Source organism: Mugil cephalus, chromosome 23, assembly GCF_022458985.1.
Source record: "Mugil cephalus isolate CIBA_MC_2020 chromosome 23, CIBA_Mcephalus_1.1, whole genome shotgun sequence".
In the NCBI taxonomy this organism is placed as follows: domain Eukaryota; kingdom Metazoa; phylum Chordata; class Actinopteri; order Mugiliformes; family Mugilidae; genus Mugil; species Mugil cephalus.
Genome location: NC_061792.1, coordinates 1,398,240 through 1,417,956, shown reverse-complemented (window position 1 = coordinate 1,417,956; position 19,717 = coordinate 1,398,240). Strand labels below are relative to the sequence as shown.

General features: G+C 43.2%; 1 protein-coding gene across 1 annotated transcript in view; it reads left to right on the top strand.

The window, feature by feature from the left end:
- LOC125001195 (NACHT, LRR and PYD domains-containing protein 3-like) overlaps positions 1 to 16,289 on the top strand; it is a 22,902-nt gene extending 6,613 nt beyond the window's left edge. Inside the window, exon 4 of the mRNA XM_047577113.1 lies at positions 16,184 to 16,289. Coding sequence (XP_047433069.1) covers positions 16,184 to 16,289 — 106 coding nt within the window. The remainder of the gene's footprint in view (positions 1 to 16,183) is intronic.
- The last annotated feature ends 3,428 nt before the right edge of the window (positions 16,290 to 19,717 follow it).

Genomic DNA, 19,717 nt, shown 5'->3' with positions numbered 1-19,717 from the left:
CCCCCATCCATTTATCTTTTTTTATCAACCAGGACTGAGTTTTGAGTTAGTTTGGGTGTAAATTGCGGTTTGTCTGGGAGAACAATCTCACCGTGCGTCTGCCTACCCCATGTGCAAACCGCATTCTGTGATGTGAACGTTTCATTTAGAAGAAAATTAATGATATTTAGGACACAGTAATGTTGAGCTGAACATTTAAAACATCAACACATCTCATTGAATTATTCATCATTTTATCTCCATCTTTTATTCTTTATTCAGGTTGAGTGACTGCAGTTTGTCAGAGATCAGCTGTGATTCTCTGGGACCAGCTCTGAAGTCCAACCCCTCCCATCTGAAACATCTGGACCTGAGTGACAACAGCCTGGAGGATTCAGGAGTGAAGCAGCTGTGTGGTTTTCTGGAGAGTCCAGACTGTAGACTGGAGACTCTGGAGTGAGTTCACTGTCTGTTACTGTTGTAGATCTGATATGTTTAATCACCAACTGAATGTAATTCATGTTGCTCCATCAATCTGTAAATGTCCTTTATTGAAGACGAGTGTTTGTAGCAGAAACTGGAGAGAACGTCTGCTGTTAGTTGTTATTTATTCTGAATATGCATCAACACAAGGTTTCCTGGGGCCTGTTGCACAAAACCAGGATAAGGGATTAATCCGGGATATGTTGCCTGCTCCAGACCAGAGGCCTGTATCAAGAAGCAAGTTCAACTTATCCGGTTTTACTCCAACTTATCCAGCTGAACCTATGAGCATGAGGCTATTGTCCATGGGAGCCTGGAGGCTCAAAGTGTGAATGTTGTTGAAACTTCTTGGGGACAGAAGTCAAAACTGAATTATAAATAGTTGGTAAATTAAATCTCAGAGTTTACAATAGCCTCGTTAGAGCTCTATTCATAGGATAAGTTATCCTAGGCACACAGTTTTCCCCCCATTCAAGGACAGGTAAGTACCAGCCATTATGGTAATGAGTGACCCCAGTTTCTGGTCAAGCAAGTTTCGGGTGGGTGTTACCCACAGAGTTTATTCCTATTTAAACCCCAATTTCCCACTAGTTGATCAGAACTGAAGAAGCTACTCGAATGAGTGGCGAAACGTCTTCAAGAAAAAATTCTACAAGTCCAGCTGACCTTATTCAACGCCTTTTTTGGATTACCATGACCTGGATGACTGAGAACCTTCACAGACATGTACACGCACGTTACACATCAGTGGCTCAATTAGTTTGCATTTAACAAAGTCATGAATCTCAATCACTGCGCTACATAGATGAATCCCCCAGATGTAACCCCTCTGGAGAAAAAAAGAACGTGGGAGCAGATAAAAACAAAGCACAAAAACATCATTTCATCTGGGGAGTTGGATTTCTTTAATGTTAGATGGGCTACAAAAAAGCTTGAAGCTGATGCCATGATTACATAATATCAATACATCAAGTTGTTGGCCTGGATGAAATTATCCTGATTTTGAGCTGTGTATGAGCTTAGCGGGGACAAATGGCTAAAATATCCTCTTCTTTGTGTGATTATCTCCTGGAAGATGCGTTCATGCCATAACGCTCTTCTAGGATTTGGGCTCTAATCTCAATCGAGTCTTCAATGAAATGGCACGCGATTCTTTCCCAAACAGCTGATTGGCCGGTGGGTGGATCCTTTTATTGGATTCAGATAAATCCTGAGATTTACCCTGACCTGAAGCAGGTTTGCCGTTCAGAGTAAGTTACCATGGTAACGTAGCTCGATAAGAATGAATCCAGCTTCGTGATACCAGAAACCCAGGCTTAACCCTGAAGTTACCTCGCTAAATCCGTAATCCTGCTTCGTGATATAGACCTCAGGCTAACTTCCAGGATCTATTTAATCTCATCCATTATCTCAGTCAGCTATCACTCAAATGGAAAGCAATATTTATTCCACTGCCCACTACACATTGTTATCACATTCAACTAGACCCACTGTCATTATTTAAACAATTGTCATCATTAATTGGCATAATTGTAGATGATTTATCAGTCAGTAGATAGTTTAGTTTCCATTAGTCTATGTATAAAATACACATCCCATAGAAATATATATACACTTCAAAGAGTAACATGATGTTCATTTATTGAATAAGAATAAATCAAAGCCAGTAAACTGGAGTCACACAGTGCTCTACAAGATAGGCCTGTATACAGTATACAGCACAATAGGCCAAATAATATCAAATAATACAAATTCCTTTTCCATTACAGACCCAGTTTAAGTTAACTCTAAAGCATGTGTCTCTACCACTAAAGCATGTGTCTCTGGCCTGTGCTGCCTGAGGACAGCACAGGCCGCAGTGATGTCACATGTCCTGTCTGGGCTGACCTTAGATGGCGGAGACATTGGAAGCGTTCCTTCAGGAGGCCAAAGATCATCTCCATCCAGCCCTTGTCCTGGTGGGGACATTATTATATGTCTGAGGGTCTGAATATGGTGTGAGGCTAAAAGGCTGAGAGACACCCCCTCTGTCCCCCAACAGGAGCCGTGTGTGCGCTCTGATCCAAGATTAGTTAAACCTGGCTTGATGAATCCGTGTCGGCTCATCCTGGCTTGATGTTTGTGCAACCGAATAAGCCTGGACGCTCTTGTTTAGGATTCATTAAGCTCAGACTTAGTCACTTATCCTGGATATCTGAATCCTACTTATGTGCAACGGACCCCTGATTAGTACCAAACAAATTATCCACACAACACAACACAACACAACACAACACAACACAACATAACGATGAAAACCTGAAGAAGGAAACAACAAGAAAACACAGAAAAAAGAAATGAACGACACATTGTTGGTATGTTTAAGGTTTTGAAGTTGTGTTCCCTCTTCACTGATAACCTCCCTCCTGATTCCTAAATGTTTCTGGATGTTTTCTGCTAGTTGTCTGTTTCTGGCCTCAAACATGATGATTGGTGTTTGGTGAGATACAATGTCAGTGAGTTTCAGGAGTTCTGATTGGATCAAAGTGGATCAGTGTGTTCTAGTAGTTGACCTGATCAATAGTCCTTATTGCTCTTTTCTGCAGGATGGTAAGTGAATGGAATGAAGTTTTCTACCTCAGCACAGCAATGGAAATATGGTGAGACCAGTGAACAGTAAAGTGTGCAGAGAGGATTCTGATCCAGTCATTGTTTTGCTTTGTGAATGACTGCAGTGCTTCTTGAACCTTTGGACTGTACATGTTTGATGTGTGTTTCCATCTCAGCCTTTCATCTACTGTAACCCCTACAAACCTGCTTTCATGCACCCTTTCACTTTCAGCTTCAATGAAGCTTAAAGGCTGTTAGGACACAGTAATGTTGAGCTGAACATTTAAAACCTCAACACATGTCATTGAATTATACATCATTTTATCTCCATCTTTTATTCTTTATTCAGGTTGAGTTGCTGCAGTTTGTCAGAGATCAGCTGTGATTCTCTGGGACCAGCTCTGAAGTCCAACCCCTCCCATCTGAAACATCTGAACCTGAGTGGAAACAACCTGGAGGATTCAGGAGTGAAGCAGCTGTGTGGTTTTCTGGACAGTCCAGACTGTAGACTGGAGACTCTGGAGTGAGTTTACTGTCTCTTACTGTTGTAGATCTGATTTGTTTAATCACCAACTGAATCTAATTAATGTTGCTCCATCAATCTGTAAATGTCCTTTAGTTCACGACGAGTGTTTGTAGCAGAAACTGGAGAGAACGTCTACTGTTAGTGGTTGTTATTTATTGTGAATATGCATCAACACAAGGTTTCCTGGGGCCTGTTGCACAAAACCAGGATAAGGGATTAATCTGGGATATTTGGTTATCCTGGATGAATTTATCCATGATCCGGTTGCATGAAAGCTGGATATGTTTGACATAAGTTACCATGGAGATTTATCCTGTGGAGCTAACCTGCTCCAAACCAGGATAACTTCCAGGAACTATTTAATCTAATCCCTTATCTCAGTCAGCTGTCACTCAAATGGAAAACAATATTTATTCCACTGCCCTCTACACAGTGTTATCACATTCAACTAGACCCACTGTCATTATTTAAACATTTGTCATCATTAATTGACATAATTGTAGATGATTTTTCAGTCAGTAGATAGTTTAGTTTCCATTAGTCTATGTATATAATACACATCCCATAGAAATATAAATACACACCAAAGAGAAACATGATGTTCCTTTATTGAATAAGAATAAATCAAAGCCAGTAAACTGGAGTCACACAGTGCTCTACAAGATAGAAAGAACAGAATCACAGCATATTATACAACACACAAATAAATACAGGACAGATCCATACTTAAATGAACAGACAAAAATGAGGCCTGTATACAGTACACAGCACAATAGGCCAAATAATATCAAATAATACAAATTCCTTTTCCATTACAGACCCAGTTTAACTTAACTCTAAAGCATGTGTCTCTACCACTACAGGCTTTATTCACCTTAAATGTACAGAATACATTTTAACTGAAATAATTTAAGACGTATTGGTCTCTGGCCAGCTGACCACTGTCTGGATTGTCCCAGTCCACCGTCTGATGTCACTCTGGGGACCCCTCCCTCCTCAGGCAGGCCACATAGTGGAGGACAGCACAGGCCACAGTGATGTCACATGTCCTGTCTGGGCTGACCTTAGATGGTGGAGACATTGGAAGCGTTCCTTCAGGAGGCCAAAGATCATCTCCATCCAGCCCTTGTCCTGGTGGGGACATTATCATATGTCTGCTGTGCTTCCTGAGGGTCTGAATATGGTGTGAGGCTTAAAGGCTGGGAGACATGCCCTCTGTCCCCCAGCAGGACACCAGAGAACTCACCTGTCATCACAGCCTCATAAACAGAGTTCAGTAGAGACATTCTAGACACAGCCATGATGTTAAAAGTGGTTAGTAACAGATGTTAAGTGCGCCACCTAGTGACCGGTGTCGATAGATTGTAAAGGACCGAAAGGTTCAGGAGTCATGGACCGAGCCAGGTCACTCTGATCAGGTAGTCATCACTGCAGAGCCTTTCTATAAGATGTAGACTATTAAACTGATCAATACACATCACAAGCAATGTACAGTGTTCAAATATATCAAAATGTCATGTTCACCTGAACATTAATGCTGTGAAAGGATTTCCTATTCACAAAACCTCCCTCACAGGAACATGAGGAGGATTTTATTTAGATGTGGGTGCAGTCAAATGGACCAATCATGTTGGAGAAACCTGTGACACAAAGCAATGAGTATCCTACTACGACTGTTAACACTTGTCCTGTAATTAGTAATTTCACTATCACATTTAATGGAGTCATATTAAAGCCAGTAGATGAGACATGCCAGGCTACAGTATGACTTTCATGGAGGACTCACAACTAGACACTACAAGGTGAACCACAGTCAGAGAGTCCAGATGGATTCAATATGAATGGTTGGTTATGTCTCACATAAAGATGGAAGAATGTACCGTGTATGAAGAGGGTGGCATCTTCTTGGGAGGGACTTAGATTTGAGTCTGTCCCCTCAGGGACCCCCTCCAACACAGGCCTCTGTTCAGTTCTAAGGTCTATCCTCTGCTGGGGGGAGGTCAACTGGTGGTGTTGTAAGTACAGGCAATATAACACGTACAATGTACACTCGAGCATAGTATTTGTTGGGGCACTTAACTTCCTGCAGAATGTTCTTATAGATAGCATTTCCATCATTTTATTCACATCTTCCGTCAGTTTCACTTGTAGTTTCAGCTGTTTCATAACCAGAGTACAACTAGACTACGTTTTCAGATGTTAATGGACTATTTGGATTGTAATTGTGATGTTTCAGTGGAGTAGTGAGTGTGTGTTTGTGCAATACTTACGTGATCAGAGGAATTTAATACGTTGCCACGTTTTCTCTCTTTGTTTTATGGCAGTGGTGGTGTTTCCTTTATTTTTAATATGATCTTTTACTCCTTCATAGTCCTTCATAAATATGTGCTGCTCCGATGGGGAGACGAACGATGCTCTCGTTGCCATGGTGAATCAGTGAATCTGTGATTGATCGCAGGGTCTACTTGAGGAGCCGTATGCGCGCTCTGATCCAAGATTAGTTAAACCTGGCTTGATGAATCCGTGTCCACTCATCCTGGCTTGATGTTTGTCCACCCAAATAAGCCTGGACGCTCTTGTTTAGGATTCATTGAGCTCAGACTTAGTCACTTATCCTGGATATCTGAATCCTACTTTTGTGCAACGGACCCCTGATTAGTACCAAACTAATTCTCAACACAACACAACACAACACAATGAAAACCTGAAGAAGGAAACAAGAAGAAAACACAGAAAAAAGAAATGAACGACACATTGTTGGTATGTTTAAGGTTTCGAAGTTGTGTTCCCTCTTCACTGATAACCTCCCTCCTGATTCCTAAATGTTTTTGGATGTTTTCTGCTAGTTGTCTGTTTCTGGCCTCAAACATGATGATTGGTGTTTGGTGAGATACGATGTCAGTGAGTTTCAGGAGTTCTGATTGGATCAAAGTGGATCAGTGTGTTCTAGTAGTTGACCTGATCAATAGTCCTTATTGCTCTTTTCTGCAGGATTGTAAGTGAATGGAATGAAGTTTTCTACCTCAGCACAGTAATGGAAATATGGTGAGACCAGTGAACAGTAAAGTGTGCAGAGAGGATTCTGATCCAGTCATTGTTTTGCTTTGTGAATGACTGCAGTGCTTCTTTAACCTTTGGACTGTACATGTTTGATGTGTGTTTCCATCTCAGCCTGTCATCTACTGTAACCCCTACAAACCTGCTTTCATGCACCCTTTCACTTTCAGCTTCAATGAAGCTTAAAGGCTGTTAGGACACAGTAATGTTGAGCTGAACATTTAAAACCTCAACACATCTCACTGAATTATTCATCATTTTATCTCCATCTTTTATTCTTTATTCAGGTTGATTTGCTGCAGTTTGTCAGAGATCAGCTGTGATTCTCTGGGACCAGCTCTGAAGTCCAACCCCTCCCATCTGAAACATCTGAACCTGAGTGGAAACAACCTGGAGGATTCAGGAGTGAAGCAGCTGTGTGGTTTTCTGGACAGTCCAGACTGTAGACTGGAGACTCTGGAGTGAGTTCACTGCTTGTTACTGTTGTAGATCTGATATGTTTAATCACCAACTGAATCTAATTCATATTGCTCCATTAATCTGTAAATGTCCTTTAGTTCAAGACGAGTGTTTGTAGCAGAAACTGGAGAGAACGTCTACTGTTAGTTGTTGTTATTTATTCTGAATATGCATCAACACAAGGTTTCCTGGGGCCTGTTGCACAAAACCAGGATAAGGGATTAATCCAGGATATGTTGGTTATGGATGAACTTATCCATGATCCGGTTGCATGAAAGCAGGATATGTTTGACATAAGTTACCATGGAGATGTATCCTGTGGAGCTAACCTGCTCCAAACCAGGATAACTTCCAGGATCTATTTATCTCATCCCTTATCTCAGTCAGCTGTCACTCAAATGGCAACTAATATTTATTCCACTGTCCACTACACAGTGTTATCACATTCAACTAGACCCACTGTCATTATTTAAACATTTGTCATCATTAATTGGCATTATTCTAGATGATTTTTCAATCAGTAGATAGTTTAGTTTCCATTAGTCTATGTATAAAATACACATCCCATAGAAATATAAATACACGTCAAAGAGAAACATGATGTTCCTTTATTGAATAAGAATAAATCAAAGCCAGTAAACTGAAGTCACACAGTGCTCTACAAGATAGAAAGAACAGAATCACAGCATATTATACAACACACAAATAAATACAGGACAGATCCATACTTAAATGAACAGACAAATGTGAGGCCTGTATACAGTACACAGCACAATAGGCCAAATAATATCAAATAATACAAATTCCTTTTCCATTACAGACCCAGTTTAACTTAACTCTAAAGCATGTGTCTCTGCCACTACAGGCTATATTCACCTTAAATGTACAGAATACATTTTAACTGAAATAATTTAAGACGTATTGGTCTCTGACCAGCCGACCACTGTCTGGATTGTCCCAGTCCACCGTCTGATGTCACTCTGGGGACCCCTCCCTCCTCAGGCAGGCCACATAGTGGAGGACAGCACAGGCCACAGTGATGTCACATGACCTGTCTGGGCTGACCTTAGATGGTGGAGACATTGGGAGCGTTCCTTCAGGAGGATCATCCCCATCCAGACCTTGTCCTGGTGGGGACATTATCATATGTCTGCTGTGCTTCCTAAGGGTCTGAATATGGTGTGAGGCTAAAAGGCTGAGAGACATGCCCTCTGTCCCCCAGCAGGACACCAGAGATTTCACCTGTCAGTGCTTTCATAACTATGTCCTGCTCCGATGGGGAGACGAACAATGCTGTCATTGCCATAGTGAATCAGTGAATCTGTGATCCATCGCGGGGTCTACTTGAGGAGCCGTGTGCGTGCTCTGATCCAAGATTAGTTTAACCTGGCTTGATGAATCCGTGTCCGCTCATCCTGGCTTGATGTTTGTTCAACTGAATAAGCCTGGATGCTCTTGTTTAGGATTCATTGAGCTCAGACTTAGTCACTTATCCTGGATATCTGAATCCTACTTTTGTGCAACGGACCCCTGATTAGTACCAAACTAATTCTCAACATAACACAGCACAACACAACACAACACAACACAATGAAAACTTGAAGAAGGAAACAACAAGAAAACACAGAAAAAAGAAATGAACGACACATTGTTGGTATGTTTAAGGTTTTGAAATTGTGTTCCCTCTTCACTGATAACCTCCCTCCTGATTCCTAAATGTTTCTGGATGTTTTCTGCTAGTTGTCTGTTTCTGGCCTCAAACATGATGATTGGTGTTTGGTGAGATACAATGTCAGTGAGTTTCAGGAGTTCTGATTGGATCAAAGTGGATCAGTGTGTTCTAGTAGTTGACCTGATCAATAGTCCTTATTGCTCTTTTCTGCAGGATGGTAAGTGAATGGAATGAAATTTTCTACCTCAGCACAGTAATGGAAATATGGTGAGACCAGTGAACAGTAAAGTGTGCAGAGAGGATTCTGATCCAGTCGTTGTTTTGCTTTGTGAATGACTGCAGTGCTTCTTGAACTTTTGGACTGTACATGTTTCATGTGTGTTTCCATCTCAGCCCGTCATTGTCAGGCCGAGACTCGAAGCAGGACTCAGATGCAGAGATATTGAATAACAAACAGGCTTTTATTGAATTCACCGGAGAACTCATACAGAGTGACAAACAAATGGCTATAAAAACCTCGACACTAACTCTGAATACTGAGAAACAAAAAACTCTCCAGGAGGAGGAAAAAACTCTAATCAAAAGAAACAAATCGAGAAACACAAAACGCTCCGAATGGAGGAAAACCGAAGGACTAAGAATCTAAACTATGGAAAGAATTAACAAACAAAAAATCACTCTTCGAGAGGTATAAACGGCTTACTTGGGCAACTACTATAGCTGTGGACATGGAACAAGGCTCTGGTGCAGGACAAGGACGATGACACTCTGGCACAAGACAAGGGGAACACAGACTACTTAAACACATGGAGGGAAATATGGGGCAGGTGGAAACACTTAGGATAATCAGACTGAGACACATTTGGAAGGGCAAGTGACCTGAAACGAGAGGAGAATTACTTTTCAAAATAAAATAGGAAATGACAGGACAAAACAACCCAAGACAAGACACCCTCACCACGGTGTGACAGTCATCTACTGTAACCCCTACAAACCTGCTTTTATGCACCCTTTTACTTTCAGCTTCAATGAAGCTTAAAGGCTGTTAGGACACAGTAATGTTGAGCTGAACATTTAAAACCTCAACACATTTCATTGAATTATTCATCATTTTATCTCCATCTTTTATTCTTTATTCAGGTTGAGTTACTGCAGTTTGTCAGAGATCAGCTGTGATTCTCTGGGACCAGCTCTGAAGTCCAACCCCTCCCATCTGAAACATCTGAACCTGAGTAACAACAACCTGGAGGATTCAGGAGTGAAGCAGCTGTGCGGTTTTCTGGAGAGTCCAGACTGTAGACTGGAGACTCTGAGGTGAGTTCACAGTCTATTGTAGATCTGATATGTTTAATCACCAACTGAATCTAATTAATGTTGCTCCATCAATCTGTAAATGTCCTCTAGTTCAAGATGAGAGTTTGTAGCAGAAACTGGAGAGAACGTCTACTGTTGGTTGTTGTTATTTATTGTGAATATGCATCACCACAAGGTTTCCTGGGGCCTGTTGCACAAAACCAGGATAAGGGAGTAATCCGGGATATTTGGTTATCCTGGATTAATTTATCCATGATCCGGTTGCATGAAAGCTGGATATGTTTGACACAAGTTACCATGGAGATTTATCCTGTGGAGCTAGCCTGCTCCACACCAGGCTAACTTCCAGGATCTATTTAATCTAATCCCTTATATCAGTCAGCTGTCACTCAAATGGAAAACAATATTTATTCCACTGTCCACTACACAGTGTTATCACATTCAACTAGACCCACTGTCATTATTTAAACATTTGTCATCATTAATTGGCATAATTGTAGATGATTTTCTAGTCAGTAGATAGTTTAGTTTCCATTAGTCTATGTACAAAATACACATCCCATAGAAATATAAATACACGTCAAAGAGTAACATGATGTTCCTTTATTGAATAAGAATAAATCAAAGTCAGTAAACTGGAGTCACACAGTGCTCTACAAGATAGAAAGAACAGAATCACAGCATATTATACAACACACAAATAAATACAGGACAGATCCATACTTAAATAAACAGACAAATGTGAGGCCTGTATACAGTATACAGCACAATAGGCCAAATAATATCAAATAATACAAATTCCTTTTCCATTACAGACCCAGTTTAACTTAATTCTAAAGCATGTGTCTCTACCACTACAGGCTATATTCACCTTAAATGTACAGAATACATTTTAACTGAAATAATTTAAGACGTATTGGTCTCTGACCAGCCGACCACTGTCTGGATTGTCCCAGTCCACCGTCTGATGTCACTCTGGGGACCCTCCCTCCTCAGGCAGGCCACATAGTGGAGGACAGCACAGGCCACAGTGATGTCACATGTCCTGTCTGGGCTGACCTTAGATGGTGGAGACATTGGAAGCGTTCCTTCAGGAGGCCAAAGATCATCTCCATCCAGCCCTTGTCCTGGTGGGGACATTATTATATGTCTGCTGTGCTTCCTAAGGGTCTGAATATGGTGTGAGGCTAAAAGGCTGGGAGACATCCCCTCTGGCCCCCAGCAGGACACCAGAGAACTCACCTGTCAGTGCTTTCATAAGTATGTCCTGCTCCGATGGGGAGACGAACGATTTGTCCGCTCATCCCGGCTTGATGTTTGTTCAACCGAATAAGTCTGGACGCTCTTGTTAAGGATTGACTGAGCTAAGACTTAGTCACTTATCCTGGATATCTGAATCCTACTTTTGTGCAATGGGCCCCTGATCTGTACCAAAGAAATTATCAACACAACACAGAAAAACTGAGGAAGGTTGTACATGTTTGATATGTGTTTCCATCTCAGCCTGTCATCTACTGTAACCCCTACAAACCTGCTTTGATGCACCCTTTCACTTTCAACTTCAATGAAGCTTAAAGGCTGTTAGGACACAGTAATGTTGAGCTGAACATTTAAAACCTCAACACATCTCATTGAATTATTCATCATTTTATCTCCATCTTTTATTCTTTATCTAGGTTAATGAACTGCAGTTTGTCAGAGATCAGCTGTGATTCTCTGGGACCAGCTCTGAAGTCCAACCCCTCCCATCTGAAACATCTGGACCTGAGTGACAATAAGCTGAAGGATTCAGGAGTGAAGCAGCTGTACAGTTTTCTGGAGAGTCAAGACTGTAGACTGGAGACTCTGAGGTGAGTTCACTGTCTGTTACTGTTGTAGATCTGATATGTTTAATCACCAACTGAATCTAATTCATGTTACTCCATCAATCTGTAAATGTCCTTTTGTTCAAGACGAGTGTTTGTAGCAGAAACGGGAGAGAACGTCTACTGTTAGTTGTTGTTATTTATTCTGAATACACATCACTAGAAGGTTTCCTGATCACTATCAAAGAAATTCTCCACACAAGACAACACAAGACTAAACTTTATTTATACACTTTTCGTTCAATAAAAATGAAATACAAATTGCTTCCCATACCACAGACCCTTATTCACACACTCTCATACACACTCTCATACACACACACACACACACACACACGAGTTGAATACATCTCATTGAATTATTCATCATTTAATCTCTATCTTTTATTCTTTATTCAGGTTGAGTTACTGCAGGTTGTCAGAGATCAGCTGTGATTCTCTGGTCTCAGCTCTGAAGTCCAACCCCTCCCATCTGAGACATCTGGATCTGAGACTCAACAACATGAATTATTCAGATGTGAAGCAGCTTCTTGATCTTGTGGAGAGTCCAGACTATAAACTGGAGACTCTGGAGTGAGTAGAGGGTTCCTGTCAGTCCGTGCTGCTTTCATCTGTATCATCCTAAACACAGTTTGTGTCAACGGTCCAGTGTTTCCTATGAACCTGCAGTTTCTCAGTGAAGCTGTGAGAGGATAATGGAAACAGGCTTCAGGATTGGACAGAGAGAGAGACAACAGTCAGTCAATCAGATGAGCCAGAAGCTTGTTGTGATCATGTGTTTGAGTTGATGTGAAGACGACTGTTGTTGTTGTTGTGTTGATGTGTCCAGGAAATAAAGCTGGATTCCAGCTGACAGCCTTCCAAGATGTATAGAGACAGTGGTGGTCATTCATCACATCTGATCAACAAATGATCACAGCTCTGAGATCAGTCTGACTGAATCCTGTGCATCACAGAACCAGTATTACATTTAGTAACCATGAGTTTCTTAGTCAGCTGATCTTTGTTTCCATTGAGCAGCAGTAAATCCATCACTGAAGTTTTGGTGCAGTAATGAAGCGTTCAGGACTCTCAGCAGTTTCTTAGTGAAATCTGCAGAAGAAAAAGACTTGATGCTCCACAGCTGCTCCACTGCTGCTCTGAACAGGACTCAAGTTCCTGCTGCTCTTTCTACTGGATGTGATGGTGAAGGGAGTCTCTGGAAACACTCCTTCACCTCCTCTCTTCTTTCTCCTCCTCTCTACAGGTGGAGGTGGTGATAAACAAGATGGTGTGTGTTGTGAGAGGATGAGCTGACTCCTGATGATCCAGAGGTTGAAGCAGATGATCCAGAGGTTGTGGAGGCGTTTGTTCCATGTCTTCTCTCCCCTCACCACCTCGTAGCCATTAGTGATCAATAAATTGACCTTTGTTTACAACAACACGTCTCAGGTAGAAGATACAACAAACTCCTCTAATATAATTTAAATTCCATGTTGATGAGCGACAGCTAACAGCCACAGCAGAAACCAAACTGTTAACCTAAGCAGCCTTCCACCGACTCCTCACTCCCAAATCACTGCACAGTTACAGCAATAAACCATCAAACACACAACAATGATTCCACCGAGGCTACAAAACAACAAAGGCAGCCCCACGTCTTTAAAGGACTGGCCTCCAGCCACCAAGCCCCCAAATGATGCAATGAGCCCATTGACTGATTCTCAACAAACTGATCTGACACGACAAATACATTCATGAACCATTTCTACATCTTGACAACATCATAGCGTCAATGTGTGAACATTCCCTCTGCAAAGGTCCAGAGTTTTAGGACTTGGTTCAGACCTTTGAGGAACCATCTGAATATTCTCATGTTCCAAATATATATTTCACTCATAAAAATTATTATTATTATTGAACCAGACCTCTGTATATTTGTGTAATGTGTATTTGCTCTAAATCAGCAGCCTGTGGATACAACAGGTTTTATCTCTAAACTGATTCTATGAATTGAGTCAATGAGTGGAGTCAATAGAGTTCAGCTACACTCACCAGCATGAGATTAACAGCACTGTTAGTCAGTCAGAATCAGCAGGGCATCGGCCTGTTACCTACATCAAGCCTATAGAAAAACCTGGAAGGGTTTGAGTGTAACACAGGAAGTAGAGAGGACATGTTTCAGTGGGTGTGGAGTCACTATCCACGGAAACCATGGTAAGAGAACATTTACTATGGTTCTATCTGTGGTTTGAGTTAAGAAACCACCACCAGAGGGAGACAAACCTCTACCAGTGTAGTCTTTTTTTTTTTTTTTTTTTTTTTTTTTTAAAGTGTATTTCCTTATTTTGTATTTTTTATGTAATCTTTTATTTTTTTACAGTGTATTCCTTATTGGTCATTTATTTTTTACGATGTATCTTCCGATAAATAAATCTTGTGCATTTCTTATTGGTATTTTTCTCATAATGTATCTTTTAGTAGTCATTTTTACATCTTTAGCAGTCATTTTTTACAGTGCAGCTCTAGTCATCAGTGTTGGGGAAGTTACTCAAAAAAGTAATTACTCACTTTTTACTAGTTACTTCTGTGAATTGTAATGAGATTACTTTACTAGTTACTGCATTTGAAAAGTAACTTCACTACTTTTTACTTTACTTTCCCATTTCTTAATTTACCGATACATGGACAGACATCACAGCCCTATCATCTCTTAATGTTTATTTTATAAATGTAAACAACATGGCTTATAAAAACATATGAAACCACAAAGAATTATGCCGCACTGTTAAATCCACAGGTCCTGTCGGACATTGGCTTGCGAGTCGTGACTATTTTATCTAGTATTTTTTTGAAACCTGGGCGATTCAATATTTGACAGGGGAAGCATGTTCTCTACAACGGACCCAGCAACCAGCCTGTTAATGTCTTTCTGTGTTACCTGCTTCTGCACTCCAAAACTTGAAAAAAGCTTTGTCTGTTTAGGTGGGGTTGGCTGCTCATCAACTCCTTCAGATGACCGGTGAGGAGGATCTTTCGCCACAAGTTTGGTATTGCCATGCTGGGCTGACAAATGCTTGGACAGGTTGCTCATTGACTTCGCAGCAGTTGAAAGAACATGTTTCCTGGGCATAGACTGCATTTCACTCGAATATTTTGACCTTTCGAGCTATAAACTGAAAGTAATGGGAATACCGCCACTGGCCGAAACCCCCCAGTCTCCGTTTCCGTTGCCGTCTCCATTTCCATTTCCCTCTCTCCTGTTCGCACCAGCAGCAACGTCACTCGACTCATATCAATCTCTATGGCAACATGCTCAGGCAAGTAGCACGCACATATGCCTGCACCACTTAAACAGATCAGGGACCTCGTAACAAAATTGGGTGCACCCAGAAACATGGAATACGCCCACCTCCACATCAACATTCAGATGTATCAAAAGTGAAATGACCTGGAAACGTGCGGTGTCCTCTGCCAACTTCATGGCTGATGTACGCCGGTTTCCTTGTTCCTTTGGTGACACTAAGAGGCGATGCTCGCAAACGATAACAACTGGCTCATGAGTCGTTTTCGTTTACTGAGGCCAGTATTCCTCGAGCTGTACGCAGAGCTACAGCGGGCCCTAGAGCGCAACAGAGCACGGAGCCAGGGGTTGTCCATGCCCACACAGGTGCTGGCCACTCTAGGGTTCCTGGCAACAGGGGCTTTCCAATGGGAACTGGCCGAACGATCAGTAGGTCAGTCAACCCTGAGTCGAGCCATGCCAGCTGTGTGGGACGGGATCATCAGAATGTCATCCAGGTACATCAAATTCCCATACAATGTCGTTGAACAGGCCAACATTAAAGCACAATTTGCAGCAAGAGCTGGTTTCCCTAATGTAATCCGAGCTATTGGCATCACAGGATGAATTTGTTTTTGTCAAACATTTTGAAAACATTTTCATTCCATAAATGTTCAAATACTATGTGATGCACAAATGCAGCTCATTGGCATCGTGGCAAGATGGCCTGGTTCAATGCATGACTCGTTCATTCTGACCAACAGCATGGTTGGGAACAGGCTGGAGGCTGGCACAGTGCGCAATCGGTGGCTTCTCAGTGAGTAAATAATTTATCTGTTAATAAAGCTGTTTTGTCCTAAGTATTCATTTCCCACTAAAGCGCCTACAATTAGAAAAAATTGTGATTCATTCAAATGGTGTATGAACAAACAAAACTAAATCTATTTCACGTGTTTTCTGCCTTCATTTGACCCCAGGGCACCATGGCTGTTGACCCCTCTCACCAATCCCAGCACCGACCAAGAGAGGATGACCTCTGTTCCTGAACTCAGGCAGTGGTGGAAAGGGCAATCGGCCTGGTGAAGGGACGCTGGTGCTGCTTGGACAGGTTCGGGGGAAATACTCCACTTCACTTCTACCTTTATATCAGACCATTTCTTTTTGATTTCCTTGTGTGCACGCTGCTTCGACCCCACGTCATTAACAGCCTCACACACATACTCCCACACACTTTTCTTTCTTTTTGTGTTTATGCCTGACGACAGGCTACCAAATAGAATATCTGTGTGTCTCTACTTGATTTAATAACACTTCAACCTCAGACTCTGTGAAGTTCCTCTTTTTTTTCGCTTTACTCATACTGAATCATCTGTGATTAGTCAACTAGCTACAGGTGTGCCTGGCGCTGCTCTCCTGAGCCCTCCCCACACCTCTCCCCTGCAGCTGATGCATCCCTGTGGACCTTCCTCACAGCTTTCTCTAACCTGGTCCAAAAGCCTGCATGGTTTCCTGCCAAACAGCAGTTCAAAGGGAGAAAATCCAGTGGAGGCTTGGGGTACCTCGCATACTGCAAACAACAGAGGATGTTGCCACTTATCCCAAATATGATTGTCATTGTGTGCAAACTTACGGATCATGGACTTCAAAGTCGTATTCAGGCGCTCAACGAGGCCGTCGGTTTGGGGGTGGTAAACACTGGTTTGAATAGACTTGATACCCAATAATCAGTACAGTTCTCTCAGTGTTAGCGACATAAATTGGGTGCCATGATCAGTCAGGATCTCTTTAGGGATCCCAACTCGGGAAATGACTTGAAACAGTGCCGGCACCACACTCTTTGCAGAAATGGTGCACAGCGGCACTGCCTCTGGATATCGGGTTGTGTAATCCACAACAACAAACACAACGTGATGTCCATGTGCGCTCCGGTGAAATGGCCCGATGAGGTCTATCCCAATACACTCAAATGGGACCTCAATCAATGGTAATGGGCTCAATGGCGCGCTTGGGATGGCCGGTTGGTAAACCAACTGGCAATCAGGGTGGGATGCACACCGAACGTACGTCTGCCCGGATGCCTGGCCAATAGAATCGGGCCATAACACGGTTCGGTGTCTTATCACACCCCATATATCCAGCCATCGGGTTATAATGACCCGCCTGGAAAACCATTTCCCGGCGGCTTTTTGGTGCCAACAACTGCGTAATTGTCTGAGTGTCACGACTCATTCGATATAATCTGTCACTGTGCAATGAAAAGTGTGGATATGTTAACGCTGCATCAGGGCGCACCATCAATTTTTATCAATTGGTCAAAGTGCAACACATAGAGTATCATTACGAGACTGCTTGAGTGGAAAATCTTGGAGTCAAACACGTCTGCAGTGTCGGACAACCTCGCGTCACCACTGAGCACAGAACACATATCACATGTCCCTGTCCGCCCTGAACGCGCCCCCACACACTGCCCCACCACCAGTTTATCAAACCCCTGCCAATCAGTAGCCAGAATAATCGGGTACGCCAAGCGGGAAATAAACTCCGCCTTTACACTATGCCTTTTGCCCTTATTCTGAATTTCTACTGGTACTACAGGGTATCTGTGAATAAACCAATGTACACACCTGATATCGACCCACCCTACCTCCAATAAAGCCCCGGGTCGAATCAGGTTCTGGTGAACTACAGACTGCATGCAGCCCGAACCCACCATTGCCTGATGTGTACCCCCTGAATCCTTACCGAAACGCTGTACGTCCCTCCTGGCCCGGGGGAGGGTGCTGGAGGATCAACAACCCGAACCACTTGACTGACCTCCATAAGCGGGCACTCCCAGCTGAAGTGTCCGGGTTGTCCGCACCTCCTGCACTCCTGCCCTGAAGCCCGAGGAACCCCCTGTAGGTTGAGAGCAGCACACGTAGTGGCTGGAACCTGTGGTGAAAGAGAAACAGTGTTAGTGCGGGGAAGAGGGACCGGGCTGGTAGGGGTATGGTGCAAGGGAGCGGACACCGGAGTGGAGTGTTGGATGGCCGGAAGATGCTGGCAGAGTCTCTGGAGTCTGGTCATGGAAGAGGACGGCCAGGCGATCCTCCACGAGGGTGATGGCTGCGCAGCGCACCCACTCGTAGGTGCCAGCTGGGAGCCCCTCCACAAACTGTTCGACACGATCTTCTCCAGCAGCTGTTCCTTGCCCGCGGACTCCCCCGGCCGCAACCATCTTCTTGCTGTGTCCCTCAGCTGCTGCGCATACACGAACATCTGGCCAGTGGGCCCCTGCTTTGTCCCTCTGAAGCTCCGGCGGTGGTCCTCTGCCAAGTATCCCAGTTGGTCCAGGACGGCCCTCTTGATGTCCCCATATGGTCTCCGAGAGGTGGCAGGCAGACCGAGCACAGACACACAGCCCACTCTGCCCCTGGCCAACCACATGCCGCCGCGGTTGCCTCAAACATGTCGAGGAACGACTGGGGATCGTTGTTCTCGGTCATCCAATGTAGGGACACGCCAGAGAGCGAGGGGGCTGTTGATGCGGCTCCAGCCTGCGACAGCATCGCCTCCAGCAGCTGCGTATGCCTCTCCATCTGGGCGTGGAGCGCCGGCAATTGTTGCCAGTTCGCCAACCCCTAGTCACAGTTCATCGCCACATTTCAGTCAGCATCTGCTGTCATGTCTTAACCTTAGCTGAGCCCCACATTGGGCGCTAGTGTAGCATGTCTGCTACCACTGTGGGTTCCCCAGCTTCACAGACCATACACACATAGACAGTTAGCCGTTTGCGGGCTCTTTATTCCAACACAGAGGAACGCCGACACTCAGCCGATCGCAGGCCATCTCTTCTCTGGGCTGCCATCTGGGTATCAGCTTCCTCATCTCTGTCTGACTGTGCCTCCAGGTCCAGCACGCTACTGCGTTTAATAGGGGACAGTGATTAGTCAACTAGCTACAGCTCCTGAGCCCTCCCCACACCTCTCGCCTACAGCTGATGCACCACGCCCCCTCCACAGCCATGTCTCAGTGAGAAATCCACGTAAGTCTTTATACATGAGACCCCAGAACTCTTCACACATGCAAACATGGCTTGGGTAACGCAGGAAAGTGTGTTCCTATAGTCTAGTAAAGTAGTGTAGTTACTGTTATTTTTACTGTAATGCGTTACTTTACTTCATTACCCAAAAAGGAATATCGTTACAGTAATACGTTACTTTGTGACTCGTTACCTCCAACACTGGTAGTCATTTCTTTAAAAAGTGCATTTTCTTATTGCAATATTGTTGTCACCTTTTACAGTGTATTTCATTGTTGCCACATTGTAATATTTGACAGTGTGTCTCCTTGTTACCATGTTTTACAGTCTGTCTTGTTTTCACAGGTCTCCTCATTACCATCATATTTTCATGTTTTACAATGTGTTCTTACTGGTAATTTCTTAACTGTGTATCTTTTAGTAGTCTTTTTTACAATGTATTTCTGCAGCCATGTTAGCCAGTGTATCTCTTCATTGCAACGTTAGAATT